The sequence below is a fragment of the Pan troglodytes genome, chromosome 20, assembly GCF_028858775.2.
Source record: "Pan troglodytes isolate AG18354 chromosome 20, NHGRI_mPanTro3-v2.0_pri, whole genome shotgun sequence".
NCBI classification, from domain to species: Eukaryota; Metazoa; Chordata; class Mammalia; order Primates; family Hominidae; genus Pan; species Pan troglodytes.
In genome coordinates, this window is record NC_072418.2 from 57,812,588 (window position 1) to 57,840,399 (window position 27,812).

At 47.5% G+C, this 27,812-nt stretch overlaps 1 protein-coding gene across 4 annotated transcripts; it reads right to left on the reverse strand.

The window, feature by feature from the left end:
- Window positions 1–7,403: 7,403 nt before the first annotated feature.
- Window positions 7,404–26,500, reverse strand: GP6 (glycoprotein VI platelet). 4 transcript variants are annotated; one of them, XM_063800840.1, is made up of 9 exons: window positions 26,215–26,500; window positions 25,890–25,922; window positions 25,523–25,780; window positions 21,483–21,596; window positions 21,032–21,316; window positions 19,035–19,088; window positions 12,349–12,408; window positions 9,383–9,433; window positions 7,685–8,865 (listed from the first exon to the last, which is right to left on the reverse strand). In XM_063800840.1, the coding sequence occupies exons 3-9, from the start codon at window positions 25,614–25,616 to the stop codon at window positions 8,621–8,623; spliced, it is 903 nt and encodes a 300-aa protein (XP_063656910.1). In that variant the 5' UTR covers window positions 25,617–25,780; window positions 25,890–25,922; window positions 26,215–26,500; the 3' UTR covers window positions 7,685–8,620. The 4 variants fall into 4 exon arrangements, with proteins under 4 accessions (XP_063656909.1, XP_063656910.1, XP_063656907.1 ...); XM_063800837.1 differs by having other exon boundaries at window positions 19,035–19,136; window positions 26,117–26,269; XM_063800838.1 differs by lacking the exon at window positions 19,035–19,088 and having other exon boundaries at window positions 26,117–26,494.
- Window positions 26,501–27,812: the final 1,312 nt, after the last annotated feature.

The window sequence follows — 27,812 nt, forward strand, 5'->3', positions numbered from 1 at the left end:
GACCTCTACACTATTTTCTGTTGCTTTTTTCCTTCATTTTCAGAGATGAGATCCTGAATTGAATGACTTGAATTACTATGGAAAGTGATTGACCAAGGTAAGTCACAACTATCTTGTTCTTTAATTTTGGTGTTGTTTGTTATGACTTGTTAGCCGTCTAACACACATAGCTTTGCATTTCCACTCTGCATTACTTGTATTTTTATTATTTTGTAATATTTGTAATAATTTATTATAAAACTGTGTTATTTTGGGATATTTTTAAGTTAAAATGCGATTTTTTAACTAAGTGGCAGTATGCAAAGCAAGTGTTTCAGAACTCTCCCCCATCAATACGTCTTCTCTCCTGAAAGAAACAATTTTGAGACTTCCTGTTCTTAATTCTGTTTAACAGCATACTTCTAAAAGAAAAAGTGTATACTGTTATTATTTATTGTGTTACAAAAATATACACGCACCTTTCATGCACGTCCGTGTGAAGAGACCACCAAACAGACTTTGTGTGAGCAATAAAGCTTTTAATCACCTGGGTGCAGGTGGGCTGAGTCCGAAAAGAGAGTCAGCGAAGGGGGACGGGTGGGGCCATTTTATAGGATTTGGGTAGGTAAAGGAAAATTACAGTCAAAGGGGGGTTGTTCTCTGGCGGGCAGAGTGGGGGTCATAAGGTGCTCAGTAGGGGAGCTTTTGAGCCAGGATGAGCCAGGAGAAGGAATTTCACAAGACAATGTCATCAGTTAAGGCAGGAACAGGCCATTTTCGCTTTTTTTGTGGTGGAATGTCGTCAGTTAAGGCAGGAACCGGCCATCTGGTTGTGTACGTGCAGGCCACAGGGGATATGATGGCTTAGCTTGGGCTCAGAGGCCTGACATTCCTGTCTTCTTATATTAATAAGAAAAATAAAATGAAATAGGGGTAAAGTGTTGGGACAGCGAAAATTTTTGGGGGATGGTATGGAGAGATAATGGGCGATGTTTCTCAGGGCTGCTTCGAGCAGGATTAGGGGCGGCGTGGGAACCTAAAGTGGGAGCGATTAAGCTGAAGGAAGATTTTGTGGTAAGGCGTGATATTGTGGGGCTGTTAGAAGAAACATTTGTCATTTAGAATTATTGGTGATGGCCTGGATGCAGTTTTGTACGAATTGAAAAACTAAATGGAATAAGAGAAGGTGAAAAACAGGCATTAAAAGTCTAAGAATTGGGAGGACCTAGGACATCTAATTAGAGAGTGCCTAAGGAGGTTCAGCATAGTCCTGCCAGCAAAGATGTATTTATTTATTTTAAGAGTTAAGAGTGGCGGTTTGGGGATAGTACCAGGAGATATCAGCTGTGCTGGCCTGGAGAAACAGTGTAAACAAGAGCAGGGCATGTGTGAGTAGTTGATAACAGTGAATAGGAGTATGACTAGACAGAAGATAGTAGGGATGACAAGTTTTTTGGGGCACAGTCTAAGTTGGTTTGGTGTCTGGAATGAGACTGGGGCCTAATAAAAAGGAGTGTCTATACAGGAGCTTAAATGGGCTGTATCTTGTAGCATTCCGAGGACAGGCCTGAATTCTGGAAGCGAAAATGGTAAAAGTATTGTCCAGTCCTTTTTAAGTTGGTGGCTGAGCTTGGTGAGGTGTGTTTTTAATAGACCATTAGTCTGTCACTGAATACTAAGAGCCTGAAAAAATGCTTGGCTGATTTGACTAATAAAGGCTGGTCTGTTATCAGACTGTATAGAGGTGGGAAGGCTGAACTGAGGAATTATGTCTGACAGAAGGGAATGACAAGGCTAAACTGAAGAATTATGTCTGACAGAAGGGAAGAAATGACTGCGGTGGCCTTCTCAGACCCCATAGGAAAGGACTGTACTTATCCAGTGAAAGTGTCTACCTAGACTAAGAGGTATTTTAGTTATCTTACTCGAGGCATGTTGAGTAAAGCTAATTTGCCAGTCCTGGGTGGGGGCAAATCCTTGAGCTTGATGTGTAGGGAAGGGAGGGGGCCTGAATAATCCCTGAGGAGTAGTAGAATAGCAGATGGAACACTGAGAAGTGATTTCTTTGACGATAGATTTCCACGATGGAAAGGAAATGAGAGGTTCTAAGAGGCGGGCTAGTGGCTTGTACTATAGCATAGCCTGCCTTTGCTGGTGTGTGGCGATTAGGCCTGGTGGAACCACCATCAATAAATCAAGCGTGATCAGGGTGAGAAACAGGGAAGAAGGAAATGTGGGGAAATGGGGTGAATGTCAGGTGGATCAGAGAGATATAGTCATGGGGGTCAGGTGTGGTATCTGGAATAATGTGGGAGGCCAGACTGAGGTCCGGGGCAGGAACAGTGGTAATTGTGGGACTTAACAAAGAGTGAGTACAGCTGAAGGAGCCGGGGAGCAGAAAGTATATGCGTCAGGTGTGAGTAAGAAAATAGATTTTGGAAATTATGAGAGCTGTAGAGAGTGAGTTGAGCATAGTTTGTGATTTTGAGAGCCTCTAAAAGTATTAAAGCAGCGGCAGCCGCTGCTCACAGACATGAGGGCTAGCCTAAAACAGTAAGGTCAAGTTGTTTGGACAGAAAGGCTATAGGGTGTGGTCCTGGCTCTTGTGTAAGAATTCCGACCGCGCTAACCATGCCTAGGAAGGAAAGGAGTTGTTGTTTTGTAGAAGGTGCTGGGGTTTGAGAGATCAGTCAGACACGATCAGCAGGGAGAGCACGTGTGTTTTTATGAGAATTATGCCGAGATAGGTAACAGATGAGGATGAACTTTGGGCTTGACTGAAGTAATGGGGGCTGTCTGTGAAGCCTTGCAGCAGTACAGCCCAGGTAATTTGCTGAGCCTAATGGGTGTCAGGGTCAGTCCAAGTGAAAGCGAAGAGAGGCTGGGACGAGGGGTGCAGGGGAATAGTGAAAAAAGCATCTTTAAGATCGAGAATGGAATAGTGAGTTGTGGAGGAAGGTATTGAGGACAAAAGAGTGTACGGGCTGGGCACCACAGGCTGGATAGGCAAAACAATTTGGTTGATAAGGCGCAGATCCTGAACTAATCTGTAAGACTTGTCCGGTTTTTGGACAGGTAAAATGGGGGAATTGTAAGGAGAGTTTATAGGTTTTAGAAGCCCAAGCTATAGCAGGCGAGTGATAACAGGCTTTAATCCTTTTAAAGCGTGCTGTGGGATGGGATACTGGTGTTGAGCAGGGTAAGGGTGATTAGGTTTTAATGGGATGGTAACGGGCATGTGATCGGTTGCCAGGGAAGGAGTAGAGATGTCCCATACTTGTGGGTTAAGGTGGGGGAATAGGAGAGGAAGACGCGAAGGAGGCTTTGGGTTGGGGAGAAGGGCAGCAATGAGATGCGGCTGTAGTCCAGGAATAGTCAGGGAAGCAGATAATTTGGTTAAAATATCTCGGCCTAATAAGGGAACTGGGCAGGTGGGGATAACTAAAAAAGAGTGCATAAAAGAGTGTTGTCCAAGTTGGCACCAGAGTGGGGGAGTTTTCAGGGGTTTAGAAGCCTGGCCGTCAATACCCACAACAGTTATGGAGGCAAGGGAAACAGGCCCTTGAAAAGAAGGTAATGTGGAGTGGGTAGCCTCCGTATTGACTAAGGGGACGGACTTACCTTCCACCGTGAGAGTTACCCGAAGCTCGGCGTCCGTGATGGTCTACGGAGCTTCCGAGGCGACTGGGCAGCGTCATTCTTCAGCCGCTAAGCCGAGAAGGAGTCAGTCAGAGAGCCTTGGGCCAGAGTTCCAGGGGCGCTGGGAGTGGCTGCCAGGTGAGTTGAACAGTCCGATTTCCAGTGGCGTCCTACACAGATGGGACATGGCTTAGGAGGAATCCGGGGCTGCAGGCATTCCTTGGCCTGGTGGTCAGATTTCTGGCACTTGTAGCAAGCTCCTGGGGGAGGAGGTTCTGGAGGAACGCCTGGCCGCTGCGGTTCAGGCATTTGGAAGTTCTTGTGTGCTGGAGATGTGGCTGGGGTTTGTCTCACAGTGGAGGCAAGGAATTGCAACTTTTTTCTATTATTGTACACCTTGAAGGCGAGGTTAATTAAATCCTGTTGTGGGGTTTGAGGGCCGGAATTTAATTTTTGGAGTTTTATTTAATGTCGGGAGCAGATTGGGTAATAAAATGTATTTTGAGAATAAGACGCCCTTTTGACCTTTTAGGGTCTAGGGCTGTAAAGTGTCTCAGGGTTGCTGCCAAACAAGTCATGAACTGGGCTGGATTTTTATATTTGATGAAAAAGAGCCTAAACACTATCTGATTTGGGGTAAAGAAAAAGGAGCATTAACCTTGACTATGCCTTTAGCTCCAGCCACCTTTTTAAGAGTACATTGCTGGGCAGGTGGGGGAGGGCTAGTCACGGAATGAAACTGTAAGCCGGACCGGGTGTGAGGAGGGGAGGTGATAAAAAGATTATACGGTGGAGGAGTGGAGGCTGAGGAACAATTGGGACCTAGCTCGGCCTGGCGAGGAGGGGAGAGGTCAGATGGGTCTGTAGAAAAGGAAGATTAGAAAGACTCAGCGACGCTTGGGGTTGAGACTGAGGGGACAGGCGGGAGGGAAAGAAGGAAGATTTGGGACGAGTTGCACTGGGCACAGAGACTAGGGAGGGACTGATGTGTAAAAGAATGCCTGGACGTCAGGCACCTCAGACCGTTTGCCCATTTTACGACAAGAATTATTTAGATCTTGTAGGATGGAAAAATTGAAAGTGCTGTTTTCTGGCTATTTGGAACTACTGTCGAGATTGTATTGGGGTCAAGCAGCATTGCAGAAGAAAATAAGGCATTTAGGTTTTAGGTCAGGTGTGAGTTGAAGAGGTTTTAAGTTTTTGAGAACACAGGCCAAGGGAGAAGAAGGAGGAATGGAGGGTGGAAGGTTGCCGATAGTGAAGGAAGCAAGCAAGCCTTGAGAAAAGAGAGAGTAGAGACACGGAGGGAAGGGGTTCGGGGGTTCTTACCTTCCAGAAAAGCGGGAAAGGGGTTGGGGCATGGATATAAGAGATTGGGGCACAGAGATAAGAGGTTGGGGCATGGAAATAAGGGATCAGGGTGCAGAGATAAGAGGTTGGGGCATAGAAATAAGGGATTGGGGCACAGAGATACGAGGTTGGGGTACTTGCCCCTCCTCTAGAAAAGCGGGACTTGCCACTAAGAGTGAAGGAGAAGGGGTTGGGGGTTTTTTGCCCCCCAGAAAGGTGGAGAAGGGGTAGAGACACGGAGAGGAGGGGTTGGGGAACTTGCCCCTTCCCCAGAAAAGTGGGACTTGCCACTAAGGGTGAAGGACCAAGGCAGGCATCCCTGCGTGATCTGACACCTCTGAAACGTGGGTATATAATCAGAGAGGCGTCCCTGCAATGATTAAACACGAAGGGAAGGCTGCCTTCCCTAGTCCGTGACTGGCGCCGGAGTTTTGGGTCCACAGATAAAACGTGTCTCCTTTGTCTCTACCAGAAAATGAAAGAAATTGAAATTAAGAGAAGGGAGAGATTGAAGAGTGGAAAGGAGAAAGTGGTTGAGGGACAGTGAGAGAGGTTGGAGAAGAGAGTAAGAAGAGGCTGCTTACCTGATTTAAAATTGGTGAGATGTTCCTTGGGCTGGTGGGTCTGAGGACCTGAGGTCGTATGTGGATCTTTTTCACAGAGCAAAGAGCAAGACAGGGGATTGATCTCCCAAGGGAGGTCCCCCGATCCAAGTCACGGCACCAAATTTCATGTGCGTCCATGTGAAGAGACCACCAGACAGGCTTTGTGTGAGCAATAAAGCTTTTAATCACCTCGGTGCAGGTGGGCTGAGTCCGACAAGAGAGTCAGCGAAGGGGGATAGGGGTGGGGCTGTTTTATAGGATTGGGGTAGGTAAAGGAAAATTACAGTCAAAGGGGGGTTGTTCTCTGGCGGGCAGAGTGGGGGTCACAAGGTGCTCAGTAGGGGAGCTTTTGAGCCAGGAGAAGGAATTTCACAAGACAATGTCATCAGTTAAGGCAGTAACAGGCCATTTTCCCTTCTTTTGTGGTGGAATGTCATCAGTTAAGGCAGGAACCGGCCATATGGATGTGTATGTGCAGGTCACAGGGTATATGATGGCTTAGCTTGGGCTCAGAGGCCTGACAGCACCTACCTAAAAAATTCCAATAGCACTAAAAGGGTGTGTACAAAATGCAGTGGCTGACTAATCATCTCCTCCATTGCTCCGCCTAAGAGACACCCACTTTTAGCTGTTTTCTTTAGGAACTTGTTAATATTAGGTTGCTAAAAACATGTAACCATGTGAATGAGCTTAGACTTACTGGATTCCTATCATAATAGGCGGGGACTTAGTTATTCTACAGTGTTGTTCTTACTGTTTTTTCTCTTCCAATGTTTATCTCTATGTCTGCATATCAACATTCAGTATCACATTTTTTTTTTGAGACAGAGTCTCGCTCTGTCACCCAGGCTGGAGTGCAGTGGCGCAATCTCAGCTCACTGCAGCCTCTGCCTCCTGGGTTCAAGTGATTCTCCTGCCTCAGTCTCCTGAGTAGCTGGGACTACAGGCGTGTGCCACCACGACTGGCTAATTTCTGTATTTTTAGTAGAGACAGGGTTTCACCATGTTGGCCGAGCTGGTCTCGATCTCCTGACCTCGTGATCTGCCCACCTCAGCCTCCCGAAGTGCTGAGATTACAGGCATGAGCCACCACGCCCGGCCAGTATCACATTTTTATACCCACAGATATTCGCAGCTGAGAATTTTCGGGTAATATAACTTGCGTCTTTTATTTTTGTTGTTGTTATTGTTCCCCTAAAGTTTATATGTTTTTTATTTTTATTTTCTTTTGAGGCAGGGTCTCACTCTGTCACCCAGGTTTGAGAGCAGTGGTGCAATCATGGCTCACTGCAGCCTCAACCTCCCCGGGCTCAGGTGATCCCCAACCTCAGCCTCCTGAGTACCTGAGAGTAGGCATGTGGTACCACACCCAGCTAATTTTTTATATTTTTTGTATATGAGACAAGGTTTCACCATGTTGCCCAGGCTGGTCTCGAACTCTTAGGCTCAAGCGATCCCGCCTCAGCCTCCCAAAGTGCTGGGATTACAGGTGTGAGCCACTGTGCCTAGGCTATACTGGTCTTTTAAAAATCTACTTAGTTTACTTGACCTCTAAAATTATTTTTCCTGTCTTCTGATAGCATCTCAGTATGATTTTCCACTATGTTAAGACAAGGAATTGACCCATTCTTACATTTGGAGGCTTCTCTAAGCAACTTTCCCGTTCCCCCTTCACCCAAGCTGTGTGCTCACTAGCCCTGATTCACAGCCGTCGTCCTGGAACTTCTTTGTGCCATCCTTCTGTCTTTTCCCAAGTGACCCACCTACCTCAACCTCCCAAAGTGCTGGGATTACAGGCGTGAGCCACTGTGGCCAGCCATTCTTTTCCTTTTTTAAAACAATTTTTATCTTCTTTATTTTAAGTAGAGATGGGGTCTCACTGTGTTGCCCAGGCTGGTCTCGAACTCCTGGGCTCAAGTGATCCTCCTGCCTTGGCCTCCCAAAGTGTTAGGATTACAGACATGATCCACTGCACTTGGCCCAGTGGTACAGTTTTACACTCATTAGATGGTCAAGAAATGCCTAAATGCTATAATAAATATAGAACTTTACCTTGAGAAGACCTAACATTTCCTTCAGAAAGTAAATATGAGAGGGGTGGAGATGGTGCATTATCTTATTTTTATTATTTTAAAAATTTATACATAATTGTACATATTTATGGGGTAGACAGCAATATTTCAATACATGTATACAATGTGTTATGATCAAATCAGGGTAATTAACATATTCATCCCTTTATTTTTTGAGACAAGGTCAGGCTTTGTCACCCGAGCTAGAGCGCAGTGGTGTGATCTCAGCTCACTGCAACCTCTGCCTCCCAGGCTCAAGCCATTCTCCCACCTCAGCCCCCTGAGTTGCTGGGAGTATAGGGATGCACCACCACACCTGGCTAATTTTTGTTTTTTTTGTTTTGTTGGTAGAGATGGGGTTTCACCATGTTGCACAGGCTGATCTTGTTTTCTAATGTGAAGGGAAGCGGGCAACGTGCTAGTTTTACACTAAGGAAAATGAATGACACACCCAAACTGCCTGCAAGGCCCGTTCTGAGAGACGAAAGGAGATTTGTTAGACCGCAGTGGAAGATGGAGTGAGGGTGAGAGTTTCTGGGGAAAACCAGACAAGAGCACAGAGGGCCAAAGGGAAGCACGGGAGGATTTTGCACAGAGGATGGAACAGAGTCAACCCTGAGAGCTGGGAACCTTAGAGATCCGTCTGGAGCCCATATTAGAGAGGTTGAAGAAAGAGGCCAGTATGTGGTCCAGCCAGGGTACCATGTCATCCACAGTGTGCAGGGAGGAGGATGGGGTCTCCACAGATTCCTTCCATCCCAAATGGAGGGTGCCCTCAGACAGAGAGGCAGACAGACAGACAGACACTGGCTGAACGGCTCCCTGATGGAACACCAGGAGGAGGCAGCCTGGCCTCGTTTCCACAGCTGTAGCCTCTGCCCTCCTGCTTCCATGTTCCACACACGCCACAGTCTTTGAGTCGCCTCCCATGCCATGATCCGTCCCTTGGATACGACCGTGCCTGGGGTGCAGTGGTCATGAACATAACCCGCGGCTGTGAACATCCGGTCGGCCTCCATCCTGACCCCCGTGTGATTTCCGGGTCTGCGGGAGGGGCGGGAGGGGCGGAAGCGGCCTCTGCACAGCCCTGCCCCTGTGCCGCAGGCGCTTCCTCCGGCTGTGCCAGTCCTCTGCCAGAAACCCCGCCAGGAGTATTAGGATCACAGCCCCGAGGCATATCCGGACCAGGTTGCCCTTGGTGTAGTACTGGCGGGCAGGACCTGGAGGAATGAGGAGAGGCAGGAGCAGGTGAAAGAGCCCACCTCCAGGACCCCCTCCAAGCCACATCTGGGCTTCTCAGAGATCCTATTATTCTCTACTAGCTAGGGGATGCCGCTCGCTTTCCTGGAGGGTCCCTCCCTTCCCGAGTAGGGGTCGGGGCCAGATGACCCCAATTCTCTAAGTAGCACCTCTCCCTCCTGTGCTCTCACAGGGCTCTGAGACAACTCCTCCCCAGACACAGATGCTGCCTCGTTATCTGATGCATTGCAAAAGAGAGGACAGTTATAAGGGGTGGGGAAGAGATGGAATTTCTCTTTCTCTGACCCTTTTTAAAATCTCAACCTTCCCACCTGATCTTAATGCCCAATTCTGAACCCCATATGCTGATATTCTGCCTTTACTCTACACGCTGGAACCCAAGATCTGAGAGCTGCAGCCCCTGTGTAGACAAAGGAGTTGGCTTTGGTGAAGAGACGGGTGAGAAGGAAGGGGGTCTGGAGAGGATGACTTACTCACCAGCTGGAGAGTCTGACTCCTTTGGACTGGCGGTGATACTCCTAGAAGTCTCTGGGAACCAAACAAAGGCTAAGTGTGAAATGAAACCATATTCCCGCCCCCTGTCACTGTGCCTACTCCGAACACACACACGGGGAGGCACAATTCCACAGCATTTAAGAAGAGCATGGGCCGGGCACGGTGCCTCATGCCTATAATCCCAGCACTTTGGGAGGCTGAGGCAGGAGGCTGGCTTGAGTCCAGGAGTTCAAGACCAACCTGAGCAACAAAGAAAAACCCTATCTCTACAAAAAAAAATACAGAAATTAGCCAGGCGTGGTGGCACGTGCCAGTAATCCCAGCTACTCAGTGGGGGCTGAGGCAGGAAGATCACCTGAGCCCTGGGAGGTTGAGGCTGCAGTGAGCCAGGATTGTACCACTGCACTCTAGCCTGGGAAACAGAGCGAGACCCTGTCCAAAAAAAAAAAAAAAGCAAGAACTATAGAGTCAGGCTGTCCTCCAGATTTGAACTCCAACTCTATCACCTATTAGATGTCAGTTTTCTGGCAAGTGACTCCGCATCTGTGAGCCAGTTCCCCATGTGTCCAATAAAATTAACAAGATCCCTTATAGGTTGATGTGAAAGTCAAGATAATAATAATGGTAGAAATATAAAGCACAGTGCTTGACATATGAGCACCTCATACGTGCCAGCTTTTTTTTTTTTTTTTTTTTTGAGACAGAGTCTGGCTCTGTCTCCCAGGCTGGAGTGCAGTGGCCCGATGTCGGCTCACTTCAACCTCCGCCTCCTGGGCTCAAGCGATTCTCCTGCCTCAGCCTCCCGAGTAGCTGGGACTACAGGCGTCCGCCACCACGCCCAGCTAAGTTTTGTATTTTTAGTAGAGATGGGATTTCACCATATTGGCCAGGTTGGTCTCGAACTCCTGACCTTGTGATCTGCCCACCTAGGCCTCCCAAAGTGCTGGGATTACAGGCGTGAGCCACTGCGCCCAGCCTCCAGCTCTCTTATTCCTCAAGTATCTCCTGAGACTCGCCAGGTACTCAGCCATGTGCTGAGCCATGGGAACCCAAATATTAATAAGACATTGTCAGGCCAGGCATGACACTGGCTGAATGCCTGTAATCCCAGCACTTTGGGAGGTCGAGGTGGGCGGATCACCTGAGGTCAAGAGATCGAGACCATCCTGGCCAACATGGTGAAACCCCGTCTTTACTAAAAATACAAAAATTAGCTGGGCATGGTGGCACACACCTGTAGTCCCAGCTACTCAGGAGCCGGAGATTGCAGTGAGCTGAGATCGCAGAGTGAGCCGAAATCACAGATCACAGAGTGAGCAGAGTGAGACTCCGTCTCAAAAACAACAACAAAAGACAAAAAAACCATAAGACATTGTCCATCTGCGGTTCCCAGACTATTGCAGGAGACCAAAAAGTAAAGTGATTTTTTTTTTTTAAAATACGGAGTCTCACTCTGTTGCCCAGGCTGGAGTGCTGTGGTGTGATCTCAAGTCACTGCAACCTCCAACTCCTGGGTTCAAGCAATTCTCCTGCCTCAGCCTCCCAAGTAGCTGGAATTACAGGTGCCCACCACCACGCCCGGCTAATTTTTGTATTTTCAGTAGAGATGGGGTTTCAGCATGTTGGCCAGGCTGGTCTCCTGACCTCAGGTGATACACTCACCTTGGCCTCCTAAAGTGCTGGGATTACAGACAAAGTGATAATTTTAATACACTGTGAAAATTGCTGTAATAGGCAGCCCACAAGACACTGAGCGAGAGCAGAGGAAACCATCGATCCAGCCTGGACGGTCAAGGCTTTCTTGAGGAATTGATGCCATGGGGAAATGGAAGAAAAGGCAGAGCGAGTGGGTTGGGTGCAGAGTCAGGAGAGGTTAGGAAGCCTCCAGAAGAGCTTCAAGTGACTGTGTGTGGCTGAGAACAGCATGGGAATGCGTGGAAGGTATGCAGACAAAATTGGAGGGATCAACAGGGGCTGGATATCTAAGCTCACAGAATAGCAAGCTGAGGAATTGGAACTGCATCCTGAGGGTGATTGGGAGGTTCCGAACTGAAGATAGGGAAGGCTTCCATCACAGAACTCCCTGGGATATGCCGGGCGCGGTGGCTCATGCCTGCAATCCCAGCACTTTGGGAGGCCGAGGTCAGGAGTTCAAGACCAGCCTGCCCAAGATGCTGAAACCCCGTCTCTACTAAAAATACAAAAATTAGCCAGGTGTGGTGGCACGCACCTATAATCCCAGCTACTCGGGAGGCTGAGGCAGGAGAATCGCTTGAACCCGGGCAGCAGAGGTTACAGTGAGCCGAGATCGCACCACTGCACTCCAGCCTGGGCGACAGAGCAAGACTCCACCTCAAAAAAATAAAAAATAAAAATAGAACTATGTGGGATCAGGTGCCTCATGAAAGTCAGAGTCATGTGGGCCCAGTGGAGGTATCTAACCTATTATCAGGGAATCTGTGAAGGTGTTTAGTCTGGAAGGAAATGGAGATTTTCCAGGACAGGCAAGGGGAAAGAGACTGAGGAAAGTGTATCTGCAGAGGCCTGGAGCGGTTAGAAGATGTGCTATGTCCAGGCGCCTACAGTCTGTGTGCGTCCGAGCACGGGCTCTACCTGGACACAGTGGGGAGCGAGATTAAATACCTGGATCACAGCCAAGTCCAAAGCCTAGGACTTCATCCTGGGAGCAGTGCGTAGGGATGGGTGGTGGTCGTCCCGCCACAGCCTTGGCTCCGCCATCTTTGAAATGGCCCATCACCCAAAATGCTCCTCCTTCTGAACCCCAGAGCTCCACTCTGCACCCATGCTCTAGCCTCACACCAAGGACTTTCTTGGTAAGAGACGGACAGTTCGGTGAAGTGATTAAAAGCCTACAGGCTTAGATAATGGAAGAGAGAGCTCCGTCCTCACACTCCTTTCTGCTGAGCATGAAATGCCTGGTTACTCACCAGTTGTGAAGACTTTGTTTGTGAATAAGATGGTCAGTTCAGCGGTGGCTTCTGAGAATTCTAAGAATTATAAGAAAGCAAAACAACGTTAGGTCTTCCCCGTGGTTCCCTATATCCTCTAGATATCTCCATTCCCCTTTTGAGATATCTAGGCTCCCTGAAACCCCTTTCTCTGACACACTGCACAGACACTGAAGACAGACAAATTCGAAAGGTGTCAGACTTATCTTCCATGACCGGCTTAGTAAGCAGCAGATCCGTTCAGCAATTGATAGACCCTTGGGTTTTTTCCACGTTTTGCTGTTATGAATATTGCTGCTGTGAACATTGACGTACAGGTTTTTGTGTGAACATAAGTTTTCTGTTCTCTTGGGTACACACCCAGGGGTGGTGGAATCACTGGGTCATACAGTAACTCTGTGTTTTACTTTTTGAAGAACCACCAGACTTCTTTCTTTTTTTTTTTTTTTTTTTGAGACGGAGTCTCGTTCTGTTGCCCAGGCTGGAGTGCAGTGGCGCGATCTCAGCTCACTGCAACCTCCACCTCCTGGGTTCAAGCGATTCTCCTCCCTCAGCCTCCCGAGTAGCTGGGATTACAGGCATCTGCCACCACGCCTGGCCAACTTTTCTTTTTGTACTTTAGTAGAGGCGGGGTTTCACCATGTTGGCCAGGATGGTCTCGATCTCCTGACCTTGTGATCCACCCTCCTCAGCCTCTCAAAGTGCTGGGATTACAGGCTGCGCCTGGCCACAGACTGTTTTTCAAAGCAGCTGCACCATTTTATATTCCCACCAGCAATACAAGAAGGTTCTTCCAAATCCTCACCAATACTTCTTGTCCGTTTGTTTTGTTTTAAAAATCATAGTCATCCTAGTTGGCATGGTGAATTTTATGGTATGTGAATTATATCTCAGTTTGAATAATAAGATGTGGATCCATGTCTTCGTGAGCTTAGAGGAAGAATGAGCTCGTGTTAGCCTCAGAACACGGGATCTCCACCTTCCAACTTAGGCCATTTTCTTTTTCTCTTTTTCTTTCTTTTTTTTTTTGAGACAGAGTCTTACTCTGTCGTCCAGGCTGGAGTGCAGTGGCGCAATCTCGGCTCACTGCAAGCTCCGCCTCCCGGGTTCACACCATTGTCCTGCCTCAGCCTCCCGAGTAGCTGGAACTACAGGCACCCGCCACCACGCCTGGCTAATTTTTTTGTATTTTCAGTAGAGATGGGGTTTCACCGTGTTAGCCAGGATGGTCTTGATCTCCTGACCTTGTGATCCACCCGCCTCAGCCTCCCAAAGTGCTGGGATTACAGGCGTGAGCCACCGCGCCCGGCCAGGCCATTTTCTTAACCAGGGGCCTCCTGAGGCCACCAAAATATTCCTGAACTGCCTCAGCTGATAAATACGAAGCTCTTGTTGCAGTGGGTACTATCCTGGGAGTCTTTTTATGGTGGAAGCAGCTTGGCAAAAACTAGTTTATGCTCAGCTCTCGGTGGCATAATGAGAGTGTGGGTATTATTTGGTCTTTGTTATTTCTCTTCGTGTGAGATGCATTAATAAACCTTGTTTTTTTTTTTTTTCCAATTAAAATTTCAGTTCCAGAATCCATGTGCAGGACGTGCAGGTTTGTTACATAGGTAAACGTGTGCCATGGTGGTTTGCTGCACCCATCAACCCATCACCTAGGTATTAAACCCCACACGCATCAGCTATTTATCCTGATCCTCTCCCTCCCCCAGTTCCCCCTACAGGCCCCAGTGTGTGGTGTTCCCCTCCCTGTGTCCATGTGATCTCATTGTTCAGCTGCCACTTACAAGTGAGAACATGCAGTGGTTTGCTTTTCAGTTCCTGTGTTAGTTTGCTGAGGATAATGTTTTCCAGCTCCATCCATGTCCCTGCAAAGGACATGATCTCATTCCTTTTTATGGCTGCATAGTATTCCATGGTGTATATGTACCGTATTTTCTTTATCCTTTCTATCATTGATGGGCATTTGGGTTGATTCCTTGTCTTTGCTATTGTGAATAGTGCTGCAATGAACATATGTGTGCATGTATCTTTATAATACAATGATTTATATTCCTTTGGGTATATAACCAGTAATGGGATTGCTGGGTCAAATGGTATTTCTGGCCAGGCACAGTGGCTCACACCTGTAATCCCAGCACTTTGGGAGGCCGAGGTGGGCAGATCACCTGAGGTCAGGAGCTCAAGACCACCCTGGCCAACATGGTGAAACTCCCATCTCTATCAAAAATACAAAAATTAGCCAGGCGTTGTGGCATGCACCTGCAGTCCCAGCTACTCGGGAGGCTGAGGCAGGAGAATCGCTTGAACCCTGGAGGCAGAGGCTGCAGTGAGCCGAGATCATGCCCCTGCAATCCAGCCTGGGTGACAGAGTGAGACTCTGTTTTAAAAAAAAAAAAAAAAAAAAAAGGTGGCCCAGGTGCGGTGGCTCACGCCTGTAATCCTAGCACTTTGGGAGGCCGAGGCGGGTGGATCACCTGAGGTCAGAAGTTTGAGACCAGCATGACCAACAAGGTAAAACCCCATCTCTACTAAAAGAAAAAAAAAAAAAAAAAGCCAGGCTTGGTGGCAGGCGCCTGTAGTCCCAGTTACTTAGGAGGCTGAGACAGGATAATTGCTTGAACCCGGGAGGCGGAGGTTGCAGTGAGCCGAGATCGCACCACTGCACTCCAGCATGGGCTATTGAGCAAGACTATATCTCAAAAAAAAAAAAAAAAAAAAAAAGGAAAAAGGATTTCTGGTTCTGGGTCTTTGAGGAATCACCACACTGTCTTCCACAATGAACTAATTTACATTCCCAACAGTGTAAAAGCATTCCTATTTCTCCACAGCCTCGCCAGCACCTGTTGTTTCTTGACTTTTTTTTTTTTTTTTTTTTGAGATGGAGTCTCACTCTGTCGCCCAGGCTGGAGTGCAGTGGCGCAATCTTGGCTCACCGCAACCTCCGCCTCCTGGGTTCACGCCATTCTCCTGCCTCAGCATCCCGAGTAGCTGGTACTAGAAGTGCCCGCCACCACGTCCGGCTAATTTTTTGTATTTTTAGTAGAGACGGGGTTTCACCATGTTAGCCAGGATGGTCTCGATCTCCTGACCTTGTGATCCGCCCGCCTCGGCCTCCCAAAGTGCTGGGATTACCGGCGTGAGCCACCACGCCCGGCGTTTCTTGACTTTTTAATAATCGCCATTTTGAACTGGTGTGAGATGGTGTCTCAATGTGGTTTTGATTTGCGTTTCTCTAATGATTGGTGATGTTGAGCTTTTTTCGGTATGTTTACTGGCCGCATGAACGTCTTCTTTTGAGAAGTGACTGTTCATGTCGTTTACCCACTATTTTATGGTTTTTTTTTTCTTGTAAATTTGTTTAACTTCCTTGTAGATTCTGGATATTAGACTTTTGTGAATTGATAGATTGCAAAAATTTTCTCCCATTCTGTAGGTTGTCTGTTCACTCTGATGATAGTTTCTTTTGCTGAGCAGAAGCTCTTTGGTTTAGTTAGATCCCATTTGTCAGTGTTTGCTTTTGTTACAATTGCTTTTGACATTTTTGTCATGAACTCTTTGCCTGTGCCTGTGTCCTGAATGGTATTACCTAGATTTTCTTCTAGAGTTTTTATAGTTTCGGGTTTTGCATCTAAGTCTTTCATCCATCTTGAGTTAATTTTTGTACAAGGTGTAAGGAAAGGGTCCAGTTTCTATTTTCTGCATATGGCTAGCCAATTCTCCCAGCACCATTTATTAACCCACAGCCAATTTCATACTAAATGGGCATTTCCCTTGAAAACCAGCACAAGACAAGGATGCCCTCTTTCACCACTCCTATTCAACAGAGTATTAGAAGTTCTGGCCAGGATAATCAGCAAGAGAAAGAAATAAAGGATACTCAAATAGGAAGAGAGGAAATCAAACTATCTCTGTTTGCAGATGACATGATCCTATATCTAGAAAACCCCATCATCTCAGCCCAAAAGTTTCTTAAGCTGATAAGCAACTTCAGCAAAGTCTCAGGATACAAAATCAATGTGCAAAAATCACAAGCATTCCTATACACCAACAATAGACAAGCAGAGAGCCAAATCATGAAGGAACTCCCATTCACAATTGCTACAAAGAGAATAAAATACCTAGGAATACAGCTAACAAGGAAAGTGAAGGACATCTTCAAGGAGAACTACAATTCACTGCTCAAGAAAATCAGAGCGGACACAAACAAATGGAAAAACATTCCATGCTCATGGATAGAATGAATCAATATCGTGAAAATGGCCATACTGCCCAAAGTAATTTATAGATTCATTGCTATTCCCATTGAACTATCATTGACATTCCTCACATAATTAGAAAAAACTACTTTAAAATTCATATGGAACCAAAAAAGGGCCCATATAGCCAAGACAATACTAAGCAAAAAGAAGAAAGCTGGAGGCCTCAGGCTCAGACTTCAGACTATACTACAAGGTGACAGTAACCAAAACAGCATGGTACTGGTACAAAAACAGACACATAGACCAATGGAACAGAATAGAGATCTCAGAAATAAGACCACACATCTACAACCATCTGATCTTCAACAAACCTGACAAAAACAAACAATGGGGAAAGGATTCCCTATTTAATACACCTTGTTTTGATTTTGATTTCAACACAGTGTGTGGTATGTGCATGCCATGTGATACAGTTTGAATATGTGTTCCCACCAAATCTCATACTGGATTATGATCCCCAATGTTGGAGGTGGGGGCCTGGTGGGAGGTGTTTGGATCATAGGGGTGGATCCCTCATTGCTTGGTGCTTTCCTTGCAATAGTAAGTGAATTCCCACAAGATCTGGCTATTGCAAAGTGTGGCATGTCCCCCAGTCCCAACTCTCTCTCTCTCTTGCTCCTGCTCCCACCACGTGAGACAGCTACCCCCTCTTTGCCTTCTGCCATGACTGTAAGCTTCTTGAGGCCTCCCCAAAAGCAGAAGCCAGCCTTCTGCTTCCTATACGGCCTTCAGAACCATGAACCAATTAAGCCTCTTTTCTTATCAATGATCCAGTCTCAGGTATTTATAGCAGCACAAAATCGGCCTAATATAGCATGAAATATTGCTCAGCAATCAAAAGGAACACATCATTGATACATACAGCAGCTTGGATGGGCCTCAGGGGCATTGCACTGAGTGACAAAAGGATATCTCAAACGGTTGCATACTGGATGATCCCATTTACATCAGATTCTAGAAATGGAAGATTATAGAGATGGAGAACAAATTAATGGATACCAGGAGTTAGGGATGGCAAGGGAAGGAGAAGGGTGTGGGTGTGAATATAAAAGGGTAGCCCAAGGGAGGCCCTTGTGAGACGGAAGAGTTCTGTACAGTGAATGCGGTGATGGTGACACGAATCTACAACTGTGACAAATTGGCATAGAACTAGACACCTACTTTATGCCAATGTCAAATTCCTGGTTTTTATGTTGTACTCTAATTATGTAAGATGTAACTATTAGGGGAAACTGGAAAAAGAGCACATGGGATTCTTCTGTTCTATCATTGTAGACTTCCTGTGACTCTAGAACCATTTCAAAAGAGAAAGTTCAAAAATTCAGTCAGAAGCACACGCACACATATGCACGCATGCACACACACATGCATGCCACACACATGCACACATGCACGCACACACACGCACACATATGCATGCCGCACACACGCACACATACGCACGCGCGCACACGCACACATGCACGCATGCACACATATGCACGCATGCACACACACATGCATGCCACACACGCACACATATGCACGCACACACGCACATGCACACACACAGTATGTGACCATCTTCCATGTCCCTGCCCACTAGGCATAATAGCCCCCACTGTGCCCTCAACCCCGCAAATCTCATCCTTATCAACCTCGGCTCTTTCCAGCATGTTTCTCCTGCCTTGGTGCTTCACTCTGAGACACAGGGAATGTTAGACACGCCCAGCCTCCAGCCTAGCATATGATATTCTTAAAGTGCAGGCCGTAGTCTGGTACACCGTATTCAGCTGAGATGTTTGTGAAAGTAGAGGGGATAACACGCCTCACACAAAACTTACCGCAGTGGTTCTCAAAGCAGCATCCTGGAGCCATAGCATCAGCATCACCTGGGAACTTACTAGGAATGAAAATGACTGGATTCACCCCAGACCTACTGAAGCAGAAGCCCTGGGGGCTCAGAAATCTGTTCTTTAAGCCTCCGGGTGATTCTTACGCTCATGGAAGTTTGAGAACCGCTGATCAATGCAATCAGTGACTCAGAAACAGAGTCCCGGACTCTACAGGTTTGTTGGTTAGTTGGTTGGTTGGTTGGTTGGTTAGTTAGTTAGTTAGTTTGTTTTTGTCGCCCATATTCAACCAGCTGGACTCCACAGTATAGCAAGCCACTCCGATTATTCTTCTGCATGTTATATGTGATAAACCATCCACCTAGAGTAGGATTGGGGGCGGCATCTTAACATCTAACTACTTAGGACACCCACCCTGTTTACAGGCAGAAGTAAAGGATTTTTAAAACAAAGCAAATCTGTGAAAGAACCAACTGAATTAAATCGAGAAGTCTAGGCAGAGAGGAGAGAGAGAAGGGGTCCGTGTACCTCCTACGCTGTGCACCAGAATGGACCCTGCAGAACCTACCTGCTACCGAGGAAGGTGGTTCTGTTGGTAACCGACTGGGGGTCACAGAGGATCCTGGGAAATCAGAAAATGAGATAAATCTGTGCTCTGTCGCTGTGGGTCCTGAACAAATAAAGAAACATCTCCGTGACTGAGTTTCCTGACCTGAAAAATGAGCCTAAAGTAGCTTACATCACTGGACTGTTGTGGATGTTAATAAGCATTTGAGCTGGGTGCAGTGCCTCATGCCTGTAATCCCAGCACTTTGGGAGGCTGAGGAGGGCAGATCACTTGAGGTCAGGAGTTCAAGCCCAGCCTGGCCAGTATGGTGAAACCCCGTCTCCACTAAAAATACAAAAATTAGCCAGGTGTGGTGGTGCGCACCTGTAATCCCAGCTGCTCGGGAGGCTGAGGCAGGAGAATCACTTGAACCTAGGAGGCAGAGGTTGCAGTGATCTGAGATCACACCACTGCACTCCAGCCTGGGTGACGCAGTAAGACTCCATCTGAAAAAAAAAAGGCTTAGCCAGGCGTGGTGGCTCACACCTGTAATCCCAGCACTTTGAGAGGCCGAGGCAGGCAGATCACCTGAGGTCAAGAGTTCAAGACCAGTCTGGCCAACATGGTGAAACCCTGTCTCTACGAAAAATACAAAAATTAGCTGGGCATGATGGCAGGTGCCTGTAATCCCATCTACTCGGGAGGCTGAGGCAGGAGAATCGCTTAAACCCAGGAGGTGGAGGTTGCAGTGAACTGAGATCACTCCACTGCACTCCAGCCTGGGTGACAAAGTGAGACTCTCAAAAAAAAAAAAAAAAAAAAAAAAAAAGCAGCAGCAGCATTTGTAAAGCACACCTGGCACATTCTGGGCTATTAACAAGGAAATGCATGCAGCTCCCGTCCGCCTTTTTCAACCTCAGTTCTATTTCTTCTGGATTCCTGTGTCCTACCCCTCACTGTGACCCTGGGGGCAAAACAGATTTTTCTACCAAAAACTAAATTATGTATTTTGTTTGATTTAATATGACATTGTTAAATGTACTGATCAGTGGCGTTGGGTATGTTCACACTGTGGTACAATATGTTGACCTCTAGAACTTATTTTTCTTGCAAAACTGAAATTCTGTGCCCATTAAACACTAATTCCTTCTCTCTCCTCTTTCTGGCCCTTAACAACCACCATTGTACTTTGTGTTTCTACAGTGTTGACATTAGATACCTTCTTTGAGTAGAATCATACAGTAGTTGTCCTTTTGTGACTGACTGACTTAGCATAATGTCCTCAAGGTATATCCATGTTGTAGTCTGTGTCAGAATTTCCTTCTTTTTTAAGGCTGCATAATATTCCATTGCATGTATATAACCACATTATGAGGTATGCTGCTCTCTTTTGAAAGAAACCCCCTTTAAGAATGGTAGCCAAGGCCGACGCGGTGGCTCACGCCTGTAATCCCAGCACTTTGGGAGGCCGAGGCGGGCAGATCATGAGGTCAGGAGTTCAAGACCAGCCTGACCAACATAGTGAAACCCTGTCTCTACTAAAAATACAAAAATTGGCCGGGCATGGTGGCAGGCACCTGTAATTCCAGCTACTCGAGAGGCTGAGGCAGGAGGATCGCTTGAACCCGGAAGGCGGAGGTTGCAGTGAGCTGAGATCGTGCCACTGCACTCCAGCCTGGGTGACAGAGTGAGACTTAGTCAAAAAAAAAAAAAAAAGAAACCTCCATTCTCCCAGCTGCCTGCAGCCCAGGGCTTCCTGCCCTCCCACTTCCTTCCCACCTATGGCCCCTCCCCTGCAGCCCAGGGCTTCCTGCCCTCCCACTTCCTTCCCACCTATGGCCCCTCCCCTGCAGCCCAGGGCTTCCTGCCCTCCCACTTCCTTCCCACTTATGGCCCCTCCCCTGCAGCCCAGGGCTTCCTGCTCTCCCACTTCCTTCCCACTTACGGCCCCTCCCTTGGAATGGCCATCAGGACCTATAAAGGCTGAGGAAGAAAGGTTTGGTCTGCACTACCCCTACCTGTGACCACAAGCTCCAGGGGGTCGCTGGGGGCCGACCACAGGTATGGGTCCCTGCTGGAGAAGCTGTAGCATCGGTAGGTTCCGCTGTGGGCGGCGGTCACCGTGATGATGGGGAAACTAGCCCGGTACCATCTCTCGGGATTCTTGTAGGGCGCAGGGTCCCCTTCCTTGTACAGAGCAAATTGGTCAAAGCCATACCGAGTCTGACACTGTAGGGTTACGTCCCCTCCTGAGGACACCGCCGGGCTGGGCTGGGCTGAGAGCGAGGGTTTGGCAAAAACTCCTGGGAGAAAAATAAAGTCTGATGTTAAAGGCAGCAGCCAGCATCTCAGCTGAGACTGGGGAGGTCCCCACACCTGCCTAAGAGCTGGGGAGCTTAGCGCACTCCCCCACCCAAGCTCACAGAGAGGTCGAGTCACCCAGTGGTTGAGGAAGGAGGCTGTGCTCACGTCCTAGTGCTTGGGTGCAAATCCTAGTTCTGCCTGTAGGGGCCTGGTGGCCCTGGAGACAAATCTCCCTCCGTATCTGAGCCTCGCTGCCTTGTTCTGTTAAAATGGGGATGACTGAAATGAGACAGTACACAGTAATTTGCAGAGTGCCCGTTGCCTAGCAGGCGCTGAAGTAAATAGCTTAAGCTTATACTGTGCTGTAAGCTTGTATTGCCACATACAATTGTTACATTGTAAATGTGGCTGACAGTGCCAGCTTCCGGGTGCCTTCCAAACTCATGATATATATCAGTTCGGTGAATCCTCAGAGACCTATGGAGTCCTCACTGTTAATGTCCCTATTTTATAAATGAAACTAAGGCACATGGCATTAAATAATTTGTCCAACTCTAGGTAACAATACTGCAGTGTGCAGCTGAAATTTGCTAAGAGGGTAGATTATAAGTGTTCTCACACACAAAAAAGTTAACTGTGTCAGGTGATGTATGTTAATTAGCTTGCTAGTGGTAACTGTCTCACAGTGGATTCGTATATCAAAACATCAACTTCTACACCTTGGATATATTCCATTTTTTTCAATTATACCTCAACAAAGCTGGACATATTTTAATTTAAAAATAAATAAAAAACTTGTCCAAGATCATAAGTGGCAGAGTTGAAATCTGCACTCACGGAGTTTGATTCCAGGGTCTCCACTCCTAAACACGAACCTACACTACTCTGATGTGAGGGTGTTGTCATAGACTGGTGTGGTGATGCATGCCTGCACACAGGAGTCAGAAAAACAAAGGTTGAGGCTGGGTGCGGCGGCTCACACCAGTCATCCCAGCACTTTGGGAGGCCAAGGTGGGAGGATCACTTGAGCCCAGGAAGGCGAGGCTGTAGTGAGCCATGATCACTGTACACTAGCCTGGGTGACAGAGTGAGACCTTGTCTCAAAAAAAGACAGAGAAAGCAAAAGAAAGGAAGTAAGGAAAATAAAAATATAAGCTGCCTGATAATTATGGCATTCACTCAACAAGAAGAAAAAGAAAGAGGAAGGAAGGGAGGGAGGGAGGAAGGAAGGAAGGAAGGAAGGAAATATATAAGCGCCTGATAACTGTAACATTCACTCAGCAATATTTTCTCTTAATTTTCACTTAAGCAACTATTATGTGTCTGTCCGTATTCTTTTTTTGTTGTTTCATTTGTTTTGTTTTGAGACGGAGTCTCGCTCTGTCGCCCAGGCTGGAGTGCAATATATATATATATATATATATATATATATATATATTTTTTTTTTTTTTTTTTTTTTTTTGGGAAACAGAGTCTCACTCTGTTGCCCAGGCTGGAGTGCAGTGGCGTGATCCCAGCTCACTGCAACCTCCACCTCCTGGGTTCAAGCGATTCTCCTGCCTCAGCCTCCCGAGTAGCTGGGACTACAGGCATGCACCACCATGCCCAGTTAATTTTGTATGTTTAGTAGAGACAGGGTTTCACCATGTTAGCCAGGCTGATCTCGAACTCCCGACCTCAGGTGATCCGCCCACCTCGGCCTCCCAAAGTGCTGGCATTACAGGCGTGAGCCACCGTGCCCGGCCAGGAATTAAAAATAGACAACCACCACCAAGATAAAAAAAGGTATACTTCACATACCAGATAGTGAGGAGGGCCACTTTGACTAGGGTGGTGGGGGATATACTTAGTGAGAAGAGAGCATTTGAGTCTGACCCCGAAAGAAGTAATGAGGCAGCCAGGCTGGTCCATTCTAGTAGCAGAGAGGAGGCCGGTGATGCTGTGGAGGGGAGTGAGGCAGGGAAGAGGGGAGGGAGGCAGTATTTACAACGCGGAATAGACCACAGTGCAGCTGGCCAGGAATTAGGGTGGCGTGAGTGAGGCACTCTCCTGGGATGTAAAACTTAATTATTCCCAAACAATTAACATATTTGAAAAAATTATTGAAAATTTGACGAGTAGGTCGTTAAAACTCACATTATTCTGTTTGAATACTTTATTCCCCTGGAAGATTTATTAGAATTTTACATTCTAGGCTTTTGTGGATGCAAGCGCATCAGTGATATTTCCAAAACCTACTTCTAGAAAATAACCATTTAAAAGTGCACTAACTGGGTGCACCTATAGTCCCAGCTACTAGGGAGGACCACTTGAGCCCAGGGGGTTGAGGCTAAAGTGAGCTATGATCATGCCTGTGAATATAGCGAGTGTACTAAAGCCTGGGCAACATAGTAAGACCTCTTCTCTTCTCTTTTTTTTTTTTTCCAAGACGGAGTCTTGCTCTGTCGCCCAGGCTGGACTGCAGTGGTGCAATCTCGGCTCACTGCCTCCCAGGTTTAAGCGATTCTCCTGCCTCAGCCTCCGGAGTAGCTGGGATTACAGGAGTGCGCCACCGCGCCCAGCTAATTATTATTATTATTTTTTTTTTTTTAGTAGAGACGGGGTTTCACCATGTTGGCCAGGCTGGTCTCAAACTCCTGACCTTAAGTGATCCACCCACCTCAGCCTCCCAAATTACTGGGATTACAGGCATGAGCCGCCGTGCCCGGCCCAACCTCTTCTCTTAAAAAAAATAAATAAATAAGAAAAGAAATTAGAATATTTGCACCAATCAAGAGTCTAAGGAGACATAAATACTAAATGCACTGTGGGGCCCTGGACGGGGTCTGGGAACAGAAATAGGATATTAGTGGAAAGACTGGTGAAATTCAAATAGCCTGGAGTTTACTTGATATAACATAGTTGTGTCTATGGTTAGTTTTTTGTTTGTTTTTTGATACAGGGTCTCACTCTGTCACCCAGGCTGGAGTGCAGTGGCATGATCACAGCTCCCTGCAGCCTCGGCCTCCCTGGCTCAAGTGATCCTCCTGCCTCAGCCTCCTGAGTAGCTGGGACTATAGGCGTATGCCACCATGCCCCACTAATTTTTAATTTTGTTTAAAGATGAGGTCTCACTATGTTGCCCAGGCTGGTCTTGAACTCCTGAGCTCAAGCAATCCTCCCGCCTCAGCCTCCCAAAGTGCTGGGATTACAGGTGTAAACCACTGGGACCAGTGCTACGTTTATTTTTTGGTTGTAACAAATGTAAGATGTTAACATGAGGGGATCCTGGGTGAAATATTTCCATTAATATTATCTTTGGAACTTTTCTGTCAGTCTAAAAATTATTCCAAAACAAAGTTTTAAAAAGAATCCCGAGCCAAGCATGGTGGCCTGTGACTGTAGTCCCTGCTACTCATGAGGCTGAGGCAGGAGGATTGCTTAAGGCAAGGAGCTCCAGGCTGCAGTGAGCTATGACTGCTCCAGTGAACAGCCACTGCACTGCAGCCTGGGCAGCGTAGCAAGATCCCATCGCTAATTTTTTTAAGTGCATTAAAACAGATAAAGGGGCGCCTGTTTTTCGTTTTGGCACAGACTCTGGTATGACTTGGCACAGACACTGGCTGATTCTGCCTTTATTTGAAATTCTGGGTTTTTTTCATCGTGGATGTTTTTGCACTTTATTTTGATTTTTTTTAAAATTGCATGAAAATGTTATTCACAGCCAGATGCAGTGGCTCACGCCTGTAATCCCAACACTTTCGGAAGCCAAGGTGGAAGGATTGCTTGAGCCCACAGGAGTTCGAGACCAGCCTGAGCAACATAGCGAGACCCTATCTCTCTGTCTTTTGTATTTTAATGCCTTTTGTGAAAACTGTCAAGAGACCCCATCTCTATAAAAACATAAAAAATGAGCTGGGCGTGGTGGTGCACACCTGTAATCCCAGCTACTTGGAGGGCCGAGGCAGGAGAATCGCTTGAGCCCTGGAGGTGGAGGCTGCAGTGAGCCAAGATCGCGCCACTGCACTCCACCCTGGGTGACGCAGCAAGACCCTGTGTCCAAAAAATAAAATATTATTCACATTGATCCATAAATGTCGTGGCACCACCACCCGCTAGGCCAGTGCCTCGTTTGCCTCACCCTAACCCCTGCCCTCAATGTCCCCCATATTTGTGTCCTGAATGGAGGACCGCGCAGTCCCAGGCTCCGATCCCCCTTCCTTTACCGGTGGCAATGAGCTCCAGCTGGTCGCTGGGCAGGGACCAGAGGCTTCCGTTCTGGTAGGAGCAGCGGTAGCGTCCAGCCAGACTTCTCTTCATGGCCGGGATGAAGAGGACTGCCTGATCCTGGTACCTGCTGGAACTCAGCTTCTCCAGGCGGTACAGGTCCACGCCCGGAGGTCCCTGGCACCGGAGGGTCACTGGCTTCTCCAGCGGCACCAGGGAGCTGGGCAGAGCCTGGAGGGAGGGCTTGGGGAGCGGTCCTGGAAGAGGAGCAGGGCTGGGTCAGCCTCCCCGCAGACCCCGCCAGGGCCCCGCTGCCCCCGCGCTGGCGGATCCCGCAGGAGGGAAGGGGTCTGGGGAAGGACTCACCACTCTGCGCTGGCACACGCCCCAGACACAGCCCTGAGGAAAGAAGAAAGGGACCAGATGCCAGGACTCGCTTTTATGGACATTCCTGCCTGCTGGGCGCAGTGATAAGACATTTGCATGCATATGCTTTACTCTGTCCTAATTATTTCTTCAAAAGACACACAGGAATGTAATTTAAGTGAGAGAAACCGGTCAGAAAAAGCCACATAGTTTATGAGGTCATTTACATGAAATATCCAGAATAGGTAAATCTATAGGAGATGGAGAAGAAAGCAGATCCATGGCTGGGGGTGGTGGGAGAGGAGGGCGAGGCGTGGCGGCATACTGCTATCTGTGGACTCGTTCGTGTTAGACACGGTGGGCTCGTTCGCGTTGGACGCGGAGGGTTCGTTCGTGTTAGACGCGGTGGGCTCGTTCGTGTTAGACGCGGTGGGCTCGTTCGTGTTAGACGCGGTGGGCTCGTTCGTGTTAGACGCGGTGGGCTCGTTCGTGTTGTGTTAGACGCGGTGGACTCGTTCGTGTTGTGTTAGACGCGGTGGGCTCGTTCGTGTTAGACACGGTGGACTCGTTCGTGTTAGACACGGTGGATTCGTTCGTGTTGCGTTAGACACGGTGGACTCGTGCGCGTTAGACGCGGTGGACTCGTGCGCGTTGGACGCGGTGGGCTCGTGCGCGTTGGACGCGGTGGGCTCGTGCGCGTTGGACGCGGAGGGCTCGTTCGCGTTAGACGCGGTGGATTCGTTCGTGTTAGACATTGCCCATTGACTTCCTCAGTGGATGTGAGGAATGGGACCTGAGACATTGCTGTTCCTTCGTTTCCTCCCTTCAGTCTCCCAATATTAAATAATATCCAAGTACATTACAATAGTATGCAATTGTATAGACAAGTATTGTAAATACTATGCATATTGTATATTATTGTATTTTATTGTCTATGTAATATATGCGATAAAACCCCACACTAATGGGATGCATTGGGCTCCAAGGATGGAGCAGGATGGAGCCTCAGCGTGTAAGTCAGGACGTCTCAGCATGTGCTGGCCATGGGTTTCCCGGTATTTACAACATTTGGTTGAATCAGTATTCCATGATTACATGATAGGATGTAATATATATAATAATCGTTTCAAATAGCCTGAAGGAGGATGGGGAAAGTTCCCAACACAGAAAGGATGCATGTTTGAGAAGATGGGTGTGCTACTTACCCTGATCTGATTACTATATGTATATACACATATAGTGCATATATGTAAACCTACATCTATACATACATGTGTATGTGCATATACATGTGTGTACATACACATGTGTATATGTATGTATACGTATGTATGCATGTGTGTGTGTATATACATATGTATACAAATACATGTACATAAGCGATCCCCTCCTGGAATTGCTTGAGCCCAGGAGGTCAAGTCTGCTGTGAGGTAAGATTGCACCACTGGCCGGGTGCAGTGGCTCATGCCTATAATCCCAGCACTTTGGGAGGCCAGGGTGGGCGGATCACAAGGTCAGGAGTTCGAGACCAGCCTGGTCAACATGGTGAAACACCATCTCTACTAAAAATACAAGAAATTAGCTGGGCATGGTGGCACGTGCCTGTAATCCTAGCTACTGGGGAGGCTGAGTCAGGAGAATCGCTTGAACCCGGGAGGTGGAGGTTGCAGTGAGCCAAGATCACGCCACTACACTCCAGCCTGGGCAACAGAGCAAGACTCCATCTCGAGGGAAAAAAAATGATATTGCCCCATTGCACTCCACACTGACAACAGAGCAAGACCCTGTCTCAGAAAAAGAAGAAGAGAAAAAAAAGTACTAATTATCTGAAATTCCAGTTTAACCAGGCATCCAGTGTTTTATCTGGTAACCCTCATTCTTACACACACACCACACACACACACACACACACACACAAAGGTG

What these genes read in the sequence shown, in the direction of transcription:
- GP6 (XM_063800837.1), bottom strand. Translation starts at nt 26,171, where the DNA reads ATGGATCTGCTTTCTTCTCCATCTCCTATAGATTTACCTATTCTGGAT. An exon ending in AAACAAAGTCTTCACAACTG is followed by an intron (nt 9,434 to 12,348) that starts GTGAGTAACCAG and finishes TTTGGTTCCCAG; the next exon opens with AGACTTCTAGGAGTATCACC. An exon ending in GGAGTCAGACTCTCCAGCTG is followed by an intron (nt 8,866 to 9,382) that starts GTGAGTAAGTCA and finishes TCATTCCTCCAG; the next exon opens with GTCCTGCCCGCCAGTACTAC.